The sequence below is a fragment of the Ambystoma mexicanum genome, chromosome 2p, assembly GCF_040938575.1.
Source record: "Ambystoma mexicanum isolate Mex_15411 chromosome 2p, UKY_AmexF1_1, whole genome shotgun sequence".
Lineage (NCBI taxonomy): Eukaryota > Metazoa > Chordata > Amphibia > Caudata > Ambystomatidae > Ambystoma > Ambystoma mexicanum.
Window position 1 is genome coordinate 42,527,683 of NC_090923.1, and position 13,293 is coordinate 42,540,975.

The following is a 13,293-nucleotide window of genomic DNA, read 5'->3' on the forward strand; positions in this document are numbered from 1 at the left end:
TTCATAAGTCCTAAATAAAAGAGTGAGCATTATTTTTGTGTTTCTGTTTAGGATCATCAAAATAGGCTATATTGCAAGTTTAAATGCTTACTGTTTGAGTGAGAAGTATGTAGGGAACTTATTAAAGACATCCAATGCTAATCACTTAGACAAGAGTAATAACAATTGGTTCCTAGATGTTCTGGCGGTAGGTAGTCCCACTGAAATAATGCCGGGCAAAAACATATTGTCAAACAGGAAATTATATCGTGCCTCCTATTGCAATGAATATATGTATATTGGCCTACGCCAAGTTGCTTGTAAGCCACTTGCGAAGAAATCTGTGTTGCAAGGTCCTGACCTTAGAATCAATGTATGCCGCCATTTTAGGTCAATCCGCCATTTTAGGTTCTCTCTGTAAAGTCACCCTGTAAGTTAAAATGGTGGACGATGTCATTCCGAAATACAACATGGCCGTCTTGACCTCTGCGTGCAATTAATATGTAACTTGCCTGCAGGCCACTTGTTGGGGTCGTGAACTGAGACCATGTCCTTTGCTGACCTGTGTGTAAAGGATTACTCGCACAAATTAAACTAATCCGCGAGCATATGTTAAGAACAATGTATCCAAATACTGAACTAAGAACACTTGTTTAACCACATTGTATTAATGTTTGAGAAGACTATATGAGAAATCCTAAAATACACTGTTACCGTGTAGACTTGTTGACGAATGTATTAAAGGCAATCCCTATGCATATAGATGTATGAACTCGGCATGAACCCTAGATCAGTAATGTATTAGAGGAATATTAACCCGCAGTAGGGTTGGACATCATCTTCGCAAATGGTATAAAAGTGCGACTAATTCCAATGTACAGCCCCACTCACTGAGCACACCGAACCACGCTGGAGTTCGTTGTGTTGTACTGAGGGCCGATAGCTATCCGTTACTTTTGTCCTTTGAAACTGTTCCGTATAAAATAAAAGATATATGTATGTTCCTTTGTAACCCGTGTTCGGTGTATTTCCTTGTGGGGTACTTAGCCTCGATATTTTCGCTTTGTTTTCACAATATCAGGTGCTCAGGGACCGTTGATTCTCTACCACTAAACGCAGAGATCCGACTGTCTCCCAAGCCTTACATCAGGAATAACACTATTCTTTGGTGCAAAACTGGTCACAGCCCCAGGTGGGCATTCCAACTACTGCTAGAGTGAAGGCTAGGTTCTGCCAGTGGCGTATGATAAAATCATGACACATTAAGGTGCCTGAAAACAGTGAATATATATACACCCTCCCTGCAATCCCACGAATATGGTTAAAAATCGTTGGCAGTATCCTAGAGTTTTGGGAGTTTCACACTTCTCCAGTTAGCCGGTTACAACACTGCTGGCTACTAGGTAGGATTGGGATCCTGCAGTACTAAGCAGCTCAACACAGAACCGCCCAACTATAAAGACACAGAGATCTTCATTAACACCAAACCTTGCACAATGGTTCCCTTACCTGAGGAAGTATGGTTTGGCATAAAATTTGAAATCCTCTCCTTCGTAGTAAACGTCAAATTCTGAAACTCTTGCATATGGCACTTTAATGATGATTGTTAAAAAGTCTGGATCTTGACTGAGGTCAAATGCTGGGGTGAGCATGGTGACTCGGAGGGAGTGGGCTTTCTGGTCCAACTGCAGTCTGCTGGAAAACAAAAACATTGCATTTTAGGTCTACATCAAAAGAGCCTTTGTTCAGTCAGACATTTAGCAATAAGGCAAGGAAGAATTCTAGAACTGCGAGTACTGCACGGCAACATTTCACACAACAGGTAGTCCTCGGATATGGCACTCCTGCCTGTCTCCATGCGTGTCTGCCAAAGGGTGCAGTGTTGTTAATCGTTGTGTCTATTGACTCCAAGCATGTGAAAAACAGTGCCACGAGTGTGCCGCTACAAAAGGCACATTATACAAATAGTAAGGTATTCACACAGCATATTGATAGGCCACAGGCACACACACTGGAGTTAATGTTTTGTACTTTTTTAGAAGCACACAACATGCAAATGTTGCATAGCAAGTGCTTGCCACAGAGCAATACTTCCAACTGTAAAGGACAATTAGTAATTATTTTTGGATTCGTTTTTATATTATTCCCCCACCACCAAGCGTTTCTCTGACCTGGCATGTCTTACTTCACAAATACAGGCGGGTTTATGCACCAGACAATGGCATTGCCCACTGGGGGTCAAAGTGCTAATATGGTCACAGACACTTTTCAGTGAAACGAACCTTCACAAACACAAGATTAAGACAGCGGGGCAGACCTGCACAGCCACTGCCAAAGAATCAGGTGGACACTTGTCACATGTGTCCCAATGCAAGAATACAGAAGGTGTTTAGGCCTGTGGTCCAACAAAGAATAGTGGAACTTTGCCTGCCACTCAGCACCTCGCACAACCAAACACACAATTACCTAACAAAGAATGAAGTGTTTTTGGCAACGATAACAACCCTGGTTCTGCACTCCACAGCCAGAAACAAAGTAAAACAGATTTAGAAACATATTGTCCAAGATGGCCAACAGGGACTGCGGGTGTGTACAGGCGGAGCACCAACCCTGAACGGGAAGCATCAGCAAAATTAAATGGTTGAAAATTAATTTTCCCTCTTCAAAAAAAGCAGCAAGGTGTTGGAGAGGATTGGTGTTGCGTCCCCTCTTTTCTATGTCAATGACATTGTCTGTTGGGAATCAAGTCCCATTTCTATCGTTGCATATTGTTAGTGGGCTGTGCCCCACGCTGGGGGGGAAGAAGAGGGGTTACCGCCTCGGGCACCAGTTTTCTGTTGTTAATAAACGAGTTCAGAAGCCCTGACTCGGCTCCTGCGTCTCATTGATTGATTTCATTGCTTCTGCTATATTGCTCGTGATTCCTGATTCCGAACGTTGTCGGAACTCAACAATGGCGACGAGGACATTCTGACTGGGTCACCCAGCCCGGCTGAACCCACCCGACCGAAGCTGCAGCATGGCGTGCAAACCGCAGCCGCTGGCCCAAGACGTCATTGCCACTTCCCGCTTACTGGGTCCTTCTGCGCTCAGGCGGCGGTCGAAAGACGACGGCTCCCGTTCGCCTGCGCACCTTCATTCAAGACGACGGCACGGAGATAACTACAGCCCAGGACACTAACGTGCTGAACTCAAAAGTCTCATTAAACTGCCCTAGCCACGTGTAATTGCAAGGCGAAAATTGGCTAGAACACATTGCAGCAAAGCACTTCACTCGTGCCTGCCATCATGTCAGAAGACAACACGGACAGCGGCCTACAAAGCCCCTAAGCGAGTTCCACCCCCAGATCGGCAAGCAGCAGAGAGGAAGGCTCCTCAGAGTCGCTACAACTGCAAGCAGTGCCTCATTTTGACATGACAGACATGAACAGTTTGGCACCCAGGTGGGCTTGATGGCTAAAAGAATTACATATCTACATTGATGCCTCTGGAGTCAGAGAGGAACGCCGCCTGAAAGGCATCCTGCTTCATTCTCTAGGCCCCACAGTACGTGATATCGCTTTTTAAATGCCTGATTCCAACGTTGACTCATTTCAAGGTATAATTGACTCCTTGAAAACATATTTTGCACCATTGCGGAATGTCGATTACGAGAGCCATGTCTTTCACACAACTACGCAGGACAAAGAAGAAAGTATGGACAATTTTGTCATGAGACTAAGAAAAAGAGCCAAATACAGTGATTTCGACAAATATTCCACTGATGAAGCTCTTAAATCACAAGCTATTGCAGGGTATGGGTCCCCTGAATTTCGCAAAAAGATGTTACAAAAAAGCAGGACACTGGAAGAAATCCTTCAAATAGCGAGGGCTGACGCAGCACTAACGCTACAAACTGAGTCGCTCGGAAAGATCACCATTACACAGAAAGCCAAAACGGCAACAGTATGCCCCATCCGCACTCCTGCTGACTCTTCTGATCAAAAAAAATGTTACCGGTGTGGATTCAGATTTCCTCATGTAGGACCATGCCCTGCGATAGGCCATCATTGTGACAGATGCAGGGGAGAAAACCACTTCCAGTCCATGTACAAAAACATAAAATTCTTCCAAGGTGCAGAAACCAACAGAGAGTCCTGGAAATAAGATGGCCGAAACTCAAGGTGGGAAAGCCAGCGCAAACACTCGAGTCATTTCACCGCGCCCAGCAGGAGGTGCTCACCCAGCTCATCCAGGGAACGCCGTCCATCCGCCCGGCGGCGGGAAGAAAGGAGGGACACCTCCAGTCATCGCAAGAGCCGACACAGCTCCCCACACCGCAATTCAAGACAAAGAATCAGATACCTGGATGATTCACCGCAAGAAAGAAGAATGGCCAGATCATCATCGTCCAGCGGGGAGAGAAAACGAGCATATGTGCACACCATTGGAAACGACACAGCGGCAGAATACAGTCCGATGCTTTTGCTTCAACTGAATGGGCAAAGCCCTCGAAACAAAGAAAGAATTATGGAAGGCTGACACACTGATATACCCATACGGGTCCAATAAACCGCTAAACTGCAAAGGGATGTTCACCGCTAAGTGCCAATACAAAGAACAAAGCCAGAAAGTGCAAATTTATGTAATCAAAGGAGAGGTACCCGCAGGAAGCATTCTAAGTTTCCGTACAGCCATACAAATGGGATTAATCAACATCATGTCTGCCTACACCTCCAGCGCGAAAGACATGATCCAAAAGATGTTCCCATCTTTATTCAAAGGGTTAGGCCATCTAAAAGACAGACAAATCAAGCTACACATCAACCGACACACACCCCCCATAGCTCAACACTATCGGGGCATTCCCCTCAATATACAACGACAAGTGGAAGATGAAATACATTCGCTGCTACAACAGGATATCATCGAGCCAGCGTCTGGCCCAACGCCATGGGTCTCGCCAATAGTACCCGTACCAAAGAAAGACAGCACGTCGAGCATACTCATCTGTGTAGACATGCGTGCCCCTAACGTGGCCATTGAAAGGGAACGACACTTAGCACCACGCATGACAGACATGATGCACCTTCTACACAGAGCCACAATTTTCTCGAAACTTGACCTAAACAAAGGTTATCATCAACTTGAACTCCATCCTTCATCAAGATACATCACCACATTTTCAACTCATCTGGGACTGTTCAGATACAAGAGGTTAAGTTTTGGAGTGTCGTCAGCTGCTGAAATTTTCCAGAATGAAATACATCAAATAATCAAACACATCCCTCACTGCCTGAACCATAGCGACGATATTCTCATCTTCGGTACCTCACAAGAAAGTCATGATGACACCCTACGAAGAGTTTGCAAGGCATTAGAAAATGCCCATTTTACACTCAATCCGGAGAAGTGCGAAATCAGCAAAACCACGCTAAAATTCTTTGGACACATTTTCGAACAAAGGCATGCGCCCAGATCTGGAGAAGGTGCAAGCACTCGTGGATGCACCCACTCCCACCTCCCTTTCAGCCATACGCTCGTTCCTAAGCATGGCTAGCTATTGTACCAGATACATTCAAGACTTTGCGTCAGTGAGCACACCATTAAGACTCCTCACAAGGAAAGATCGAGACTTCGAGTGGACGACAGAATGCGAGAAGGCCTTTCAAGAAATCAAACGGCAAACATCTTCAGCCTCGTGCATGGCGTACTATGATCCCGCATATGACACTATGCGCCATAGTATCTCAATCCAGACCTGGAGCACCACCGAACTGACCAAAACGCATAGTAGCCTATGCAAGCCGAAGCTTGTCCTCTGCAGAGTGTGCCTACTCCAAACCTGATAAGGAAAGTCTTGCAGTTGTATGGGCGTGCGAGCATTACCACCTTTTTCTATACGGGTGCCCGTTCACTGTTGTCACGGATCACCAGGCCCTAACCACGATCTATGGAAAACCCACCGCCAAAATGCCACCCCACATTTCCCGATGGGGTATGAGGCTACAAGAATACTCATTTAACATCATTCATCGACCAGGGAAAGACAACAACCCTGCAGACTTTTTATCGAGGTATCCTCTGCCAGCACAAGAGGAAAGACAGTCCACAAAAGGAAATCAATATGTTAACTTCATGGTCAACAACGTGCTCCCGAAGCACGTCTCCACAGCTCAACTCATAGAAGCCACCGAAACCGACAAATTATTGCTAACCATTAAAGAGTGTGTACAATCGGGCCAGTGGCATGTGAAGGATCGACACACCTCGGGTCTATCTGCTCAAGAGGAAGCACTATTTCGAACATTCAAGCTAGTGCAATACACACTGTCAGTGTCCCCGGAAGGGTTGCTTCTCAAAGAAAACCGGCTCGTAATACCTTCCAGTTTACAAAAACGAATACTGGACATCGCCCACGCAGGGCATCGTGGAATAGTATCCACAAAAAGACAACCGAGGACCAAGTTTTGGTTTCCGAAAATGGATGAGCAGGTGGAAAGACTCCTAGGCAAATGCCTCACATGTCAAGCAGTAGCCCCGAGAACATTCCGAGCACCACTCCAGCCAAGAGAAATGCGCCTGCAAATGTGGGATGAGGTAGCAGTCGACATGCTCGGACCTTTAGCTAATGGAAAGTATGCCTTAGTAATTGTGGACGAGATGTCACGCTTCCCGGAGGTACATCTCATACACTCAACCAGTGCACAGTCCGGAATACCTGCACTGGACAAGACATTTGCCAACTATGGAATCCCTTCAACTGTAAATTCAGACAATGGGCCGGCGTTCAGTGGCCATGCATTTGCAATGTTTGCAGAACATCTCGGTTTCCAACACAGGACAATAACACCATTGTGGCCGCAGGCCAATGGAATGGCTGAAAAATTCATGAGCAGCCTCAAGAGGACACTGCAAGTGTGTTCCATCACCAATGGGTCATTCATGCAGGCCATCTGCACATTACTAAGAGAGTATCGTAACACCCCACACAGTACCACAGGTGAGTGTCCTTCCACTCTAATGTTTGGCTGCATCATACGGACACGACTTCCCCACAACCCCTGCATCCGTCCACCCTCAACCATCATTGATGATGCCAGAACAAGAGACAGGGTGAGCAAGGAGAAGACAAAAACATAAACGGATCAAAGGAGACAAGCCAAACCTTGCATAATTCAAGTGGGTGATGTGGTGTTAATTCGACAAGACCAAAACACCAAGGACACACCCGCGTTCAGACCTTAACCCCTGACTGTGACCCACACCAACGGGTCCATAACTGCAGCCAACCCGTGTGGAACAATCACGAGAAATTCATCATTCTTTAAGAACTTTGAAGGGAACACCGAACCTCCTGGAGAGATGGCCCAGAACACCTATGAATCGTCAGATGTGGAATCAGAATACCAAGTGGAAGAAACAGACGCTGACGACAGTGACAGTGATAAGTCAGCAAACCGAACAGTGACATCAAGGCATAGCCCGTCCAAACGGACCATACGCCGGCCCACTCGATGGATTGAAGAAATGAACTAGAGTCCACTTCTTCTTTAAGTGGCGGGGAGATGTTGTGTCCCCTCTTTTCTACGTCAATGACATTGTCTGTTGGGAATCAAGTCCCATTTCTATCATTGCATATTGGTAGTGGGCTGTGCCCCACGCTGGGGGGGGGAGAGGCGGGGTTACCGCCTCGGGCACCAGTTTTCTGTTGTTAATAAACGAGTTCAGAAGCACTGACTCGGCTCGTGCGTCTCATTGATTGATTTCATTGCTTCTGCTATATTGCTCGTGATTCCTGATTCCGAACGTTGTCAGAACTCCACAATTGGGTCCATTTGTAGACCGGCGCCGGGCATCTGAAAGTCAGAGCCGTAATAAAGGAAGAGATTTAGAAGCCTCGGCCACGCCTGACGCACAGCGAGGAGTGCACCGACCGTACAGGGTGCGCTTAAGAAGCAAAAATTAAAAATTAAAAGCACTGCAGATCTGAAGGGCACCGGAAGCATCAGCTAAGGATAACCGTCAAGACCCCTCGCTGAGGTTCCCCAGGAGAATCGGTCACAATAAAGAGGAAGCTGAGCACATGTGGAGGTGCAGCATTGGCACGGGACTCCACTGAAATACCTGGTGAGTGCACAGCGGTCCCAACGAGGGAGTTCTGTAAAGCCGAGAAATCACCCATAAACACTTCTTACGCGAGTAGTAAAAAAGTACAATGTCACGTTCACAAACAGCCCGCTCCCCGGTCCCAGGAAGAGACACAATGTGTTTCAAAGAAGCGGGACGTAAGTTGTAACATTGGCGACTCGTAACCCACAGCCGACGGTGCAAAAAGCTGCTATTTCTGCAAAGGCCATACTGAGAGGCCACAAGCATAAACTGTATAAGTTCACTCTCACCTAGAGCCCGCTCCCTCTGTCCGATTGAGAGACACAGCTTAGTTATAAGAAGCGGGAAGCAAGTTTGTTGTAATATTGTCTCATGGGTTACAGCAAATGATGAGAAATGAAACCATTTCTGCAAAGGAGATATTGTGAAGGCATAAGCTAAGAAATATTGCTAATTAGAAGGCACAGGGGGCGACTGATCTGGGAAACATGAAGGCAATCATACACGGCGGAGGGGGCCGTCACTCTAAATATGAATAGAGCAAACAGAGATCATTAAGGGGATAAAAGTAACTTTCAAGGCGCAACATCAAATGGGATGACACTTCTTTGGAACGGCTTACTACATGCAGCAAAACCAGTGCTTTTTGTATGTGTGCAAGGGTAAAAAGGCCAAACATAGCAATAAAGGTCACCACGCCACAGTAACACAAAAAGTGCTAAACATTAGGGGTGTACCGAACTTCGGCTTCGAGTAAGTATTCAGCCGAATTCCAACTGAAAAAAAGCTATTCGACTCTGGCAGAATAGTTTCTTGCTCTTCGGCTCTTGCCGAATACTTTGTCATTCTCATTTGAATACAATGCAACAAGAACTCAGAAAGGCAGATATAGACTTCAGTTTGCAAAACTGAGTGGAATTAGTCCAGACACTTAGCCACCAAACTGCTGTTAGATGAGCGACAGACTCCTTATGCCGGGAATTAAAAAGAAAACTTCATTGGCTGCTCGTCCCAACGCATGTGCAAATAAAGACAGTCCTCAACAAGACATTTGGGCCAGAACATCTGGAATGAAACAGCCAAGCATTCCTACTAGCCCTGATGTTGCATGAGCTGAAATGGCAACTCCTAAAGAGGACCTTGCAAAATGTTTTCAGGGCTGCCAAAGTACGTTCACAGCCTCATTCCAAACGCAGTTTACAGCTTTCACAAAAGAGATGAAATAAATTATCACAGACTTTCGGAAAGACCTATCAGACTTGGGTGAACGCACTGACGCTGATGAAAGAGCAATTCAGGAACTGACAAGTGATCACCAGCAATTGGAGGAACTACTTGAACACTTCGACAGAACGACTTAAAATCTTGAGATTCAATGTGAAGACTTAGATAACAGGTCTCGGAGAGCCAACATGCGTGTCAGGAATCTCCCTGAATCAGTCGCGGATCCCAACTGGAAAGAGGCAATAAGCACAATTTTCAAAGAGTTATTGGGGACGCGTTCATAGGGTGGGTCCAAAGAGAGCGGAACCCAGGCTCACGCCCACAAGATGTACTGGTGGCGTGAGGGAATTATCCATAAAAGGAACAAATTCTTTCGGTCGCCACACAAACAGCACCCATCACATATAGTGGCACAATGATTGAACTGTACCACAATCTCTCCGAAGACTGCAAAAACGAAGAGAAATGCAAATAGTAGTAAAAACGCTGCAGTCAAAGAAAAAGTACAGGCGGACATTTCCATCAGGGCTTACATTTGCATTTCAGGGGAGGCAAAATCGGATAACCTCTCCCACAGAAGGTATGGACTTGCTGAAAATCGACGAGGAAACAGGAGATACAGTAGGGAATCTTCAACTACAAGCGGAATCTCAGACTCCAGAAAGATCACGTGGAAGACTGACTCGGGACATGGGAGACATGAGGGCCAGAGGGCCTGAATGGACCCGCTTTAATTCTTGCTTGAAAGGCCCGCAATATGCTAAAAAAAAGTGATGCACCCGTATTAATGAAGAGGGGACATTTTTAGATTGTGATGCCATTTATATATCATGAAATTAAATGCTAAGAGATGGGATGCTCATTTGGAATCAACGGAGTGGCGGAGAGGAGGACTTTTAGTTGCCCCAAGGGGAACCCTGGAGGAAGTGGTGATCCACGTGGGAGAAGCAATGTTAATAGGTACTTTAGGACAATGGGTCACATCAGGGGGGGAGGGTGAGAGGTGTTGGGAGGGAGGAGGGGCAAGCTGAGGTCCCCTCTCCATATCTGACATTCCCTATGATTATTCAAGATAATGCAACAAAGAAAGTGGCAGGGTTTTAATTGCATTTAAGCAGGGGTTACAATTGAAAATAATTAATAAAAAAAATTGACAGGGAAGGTAGATTCCTCTTTGTGGCTGTAGATCTAGACTCGACTAAAATGACCTTTGTATCACTCTATGCCCCAAACACAAGCCAGGATATCTTTTTGATAAAGACGTTCATAGAGTTAGAAATATTTATGATAGGGGAAAGGCTACTATTTGGAGATTTTAATTGGGCGTGGGATCCACAGAAGGACAGAAGCATGAGGGCAAGATAAACACATTCCCCTCCTTCACAAGGGCTTTGTGATAAAATAGAACAGATAGCGGCCTTTGATGTTAGGATAACTTTGAAGGGGTTATAAAAAGCCTTTACATATTATTCCCCTGTCCATAACTCATTTTCACACAGAAATTACGTATGCTTATCAGCTGCGTTGATGGGTAGAGTTTCAAATATAGAGATAATTTCTATTACAATATCAGATCATGCTCCCTTGGAATTGAAGCTGCTTCTTCTGCGTATGAAATCTGGGTTATGGACTTGGGTCTGCCCTTCAGAGCTATTCCGGGATCCTATTCAGAAAGATACTTTATGAGCAAAAATTGAAGAATTTTTAGAGATATATGATACAGGGGGATTCCAATAGATACGATGTGGGACGCCTTTAAAGCATCGTTCAGGGGGGAATTGATCTCAGCTGGGGCAGCTAGACTTAAAGTACGTAGAGCAGTAGAGTGAGACCTGGAGACAGAAATGATATTAATCATGAAAGAAATGGAAACAGAGGGCAGTACGGCTATCAAAAAAGCATATAGGAATGTTAGGGGGAGGCTGCAACTACTGTTATCATCAAAAGCAGAAAAAGGGCTGTTATACGCAAAACAAAAATATTATAAACAAGCGAACAAAGCAGACCGGTTGCTGGCTAGACAGTTAAGGCAGACCAGGCCTCACGTACGATTGTAGGAGTCGAAGATAAAAATGGCAAAATGGTAACGGCAACGTCTCAGATTATTTCACAATTTGTTGAGTTTTATTCCAAACTTTATGACTCAGACAAACCGGATCCTGTTTCCCAACAAGCATATTTACGATCAGTCAAGCTTCCAGGTATCATATCCCATGCACGAGACCAATTAGAAAAAGAAATAACATACGATTAACTTTCATATGTAATCACAAATCTCCCTATGAATTAAGGCCCCTGGCCTGGACGGTTACACAGCTCTGTTTTATATCATTCAACTCTTGCCACCAAACTGTTAAGGTTATATAACCCATTTAAAAATATGGGTCGTATAGTACAGTCTATGGAGGAAGCCAAATTGATTCTCTTCCCTAAACCCAGCATGCGGATCATTTCGACCTATTGCCCTGATCAATCTTTACGCAAACATTTATACCAAAATATTAGCAAATAGACTGATATTTTGCCATGCTTGACCCACCCAGATTGTCTGGGTTTATTAAAAATTGGCAAAATCATGACAACATTAGAAGGGCTTGACAGTTAATAGAAAAAAAAAAGCAAAAAAAGACAGCCAGCGCTCTTTCTGTCACTAGACACAGAAAAAGCATTTGGTAGGGTGCAATGGCCATTTCTCTTTAAAACACTGGAGGCAATGGGATTTGGTCCATGGTTTATGAACATGCTACAAGCGAACTACAAAGACCCTAAGATTAGAATAGCTATAAATGGTCAGTTATCAATACCAATAGTGCTGAGCCAGGGTACTTAACAGGGATGCCCACTGTCCCCCTCCTCTATGCAATACACTTGGAACACTTTTTAACTAAAATCAGACAGTTGGAAACAATACATGGGATACCATTTGGGACGGAATACATACAATAATGGCGTATGCAGATGATATGCTAATCACAAACCCAGTTGGGTCCCTGGTAGAGGCTACGTGGGAACTGGAAGATTTCAGTAAAGTGGCATGCCTCAAAATAAACTATACTAGATCTGAAATATTGAATCTATCCCTCATACCATACATGGTAGAGCAGGAGTCTCAAAAAACACAATTTGCATGGGCAGGAGGTAAAGTTAAATTTCTGGGCATTTATTTAACGAATTCGCTACAATCTATGTATAAAGTACATTTTCCCCAGACTCTCTTAAAATGACGATGCTTAATGCAGCGGTGGGGCCCACTAATGATTTTGTGGCTACGGCGGATCAACGCAGTAAAAATGACAGTACTTCCTAAGGTGCTATATCTTTTTCAGGCTCTTCCATTATACGTACCACATACCTTTTTACAGGAACTACTGGGTTTGATATCAAAATGTATGTGGAAAAACAAAACTCCTTGTGTAGCTATGAAGACATTAATGAAGCCAACTCTTAAAGGGGTCCTAGGATTACCGAATTTTGTTAAGTGCTATCAGGCATGGCATCTCCGAGTGGTGAAAGAATGGGTATCTTCAAAGACTGAACAAATTTGGGGCAATCTGTGGTTCAAATATTGCAGAACTTCGATGGCTTCCCAAACAGGATCGCCCAGATAATATGTATGCAAGCCAGGTCACGCATATGTCGAAAAGATCTGGGATAAGGTGGTGGCTCAATGTTAAGTAAAAACAAACCCTACCCTTTCTTGCCGATCTTTAATAACCCACAGTTCAAACCAGGCCTGGAGAAAGGTTCATTTACGAATTGGAAAAAAGCTAAATGTAATAAAATTAAAGACATGTTTCAGAGAACAAACTTCATACTGTTTGATCAATGCAAAAGAGATGTGGGTCTACATGAATAGCAAATATTTCAATATTTTCAGGTTCTACATTGGTTGCTCGCCCCTCCATATAGGATGGCGGAAACCAGAAAACTAACAGCATTTGAGAAGTTCCTGACTTCTAACTCAGGAGAGAAATCCCTAATTTCAAACATTTACCACTT

The 13,293-nt window shown here is 44.7% G+C and overlaps 1 protein-coding gene across 5 annotated transcripts in view; it reads right to left on the reverse strand.

Moving 5' to 3' along the window:
- Window positions 1-13,293, reverse strand: part of SHQ1 (SHQ1, H/ACA ribonucleoprotein assembly factor) — a 671,809-nt gene that overhangs the window by 585,409 nt on the left and 73,107 nt on the right. For 3 of the 5 annotated variants that reach the window (XM_069643202.1, XM_069643205.1, XM_069643206.1), the window contains one exon: window positions 1,489-1,674. In XM_069643202.1, coding sequence (XP_069499303.1) covers window positions 1,489-1,674 — 186 coding nt within the window. The remainder of the gene's footprint in view (window positions 1-1,488; window positions 1,675-13,293) is intronic. The other 2 variants (XM_069643203.1, XM_069643204.1) reach the window with 1 other exon arrangement.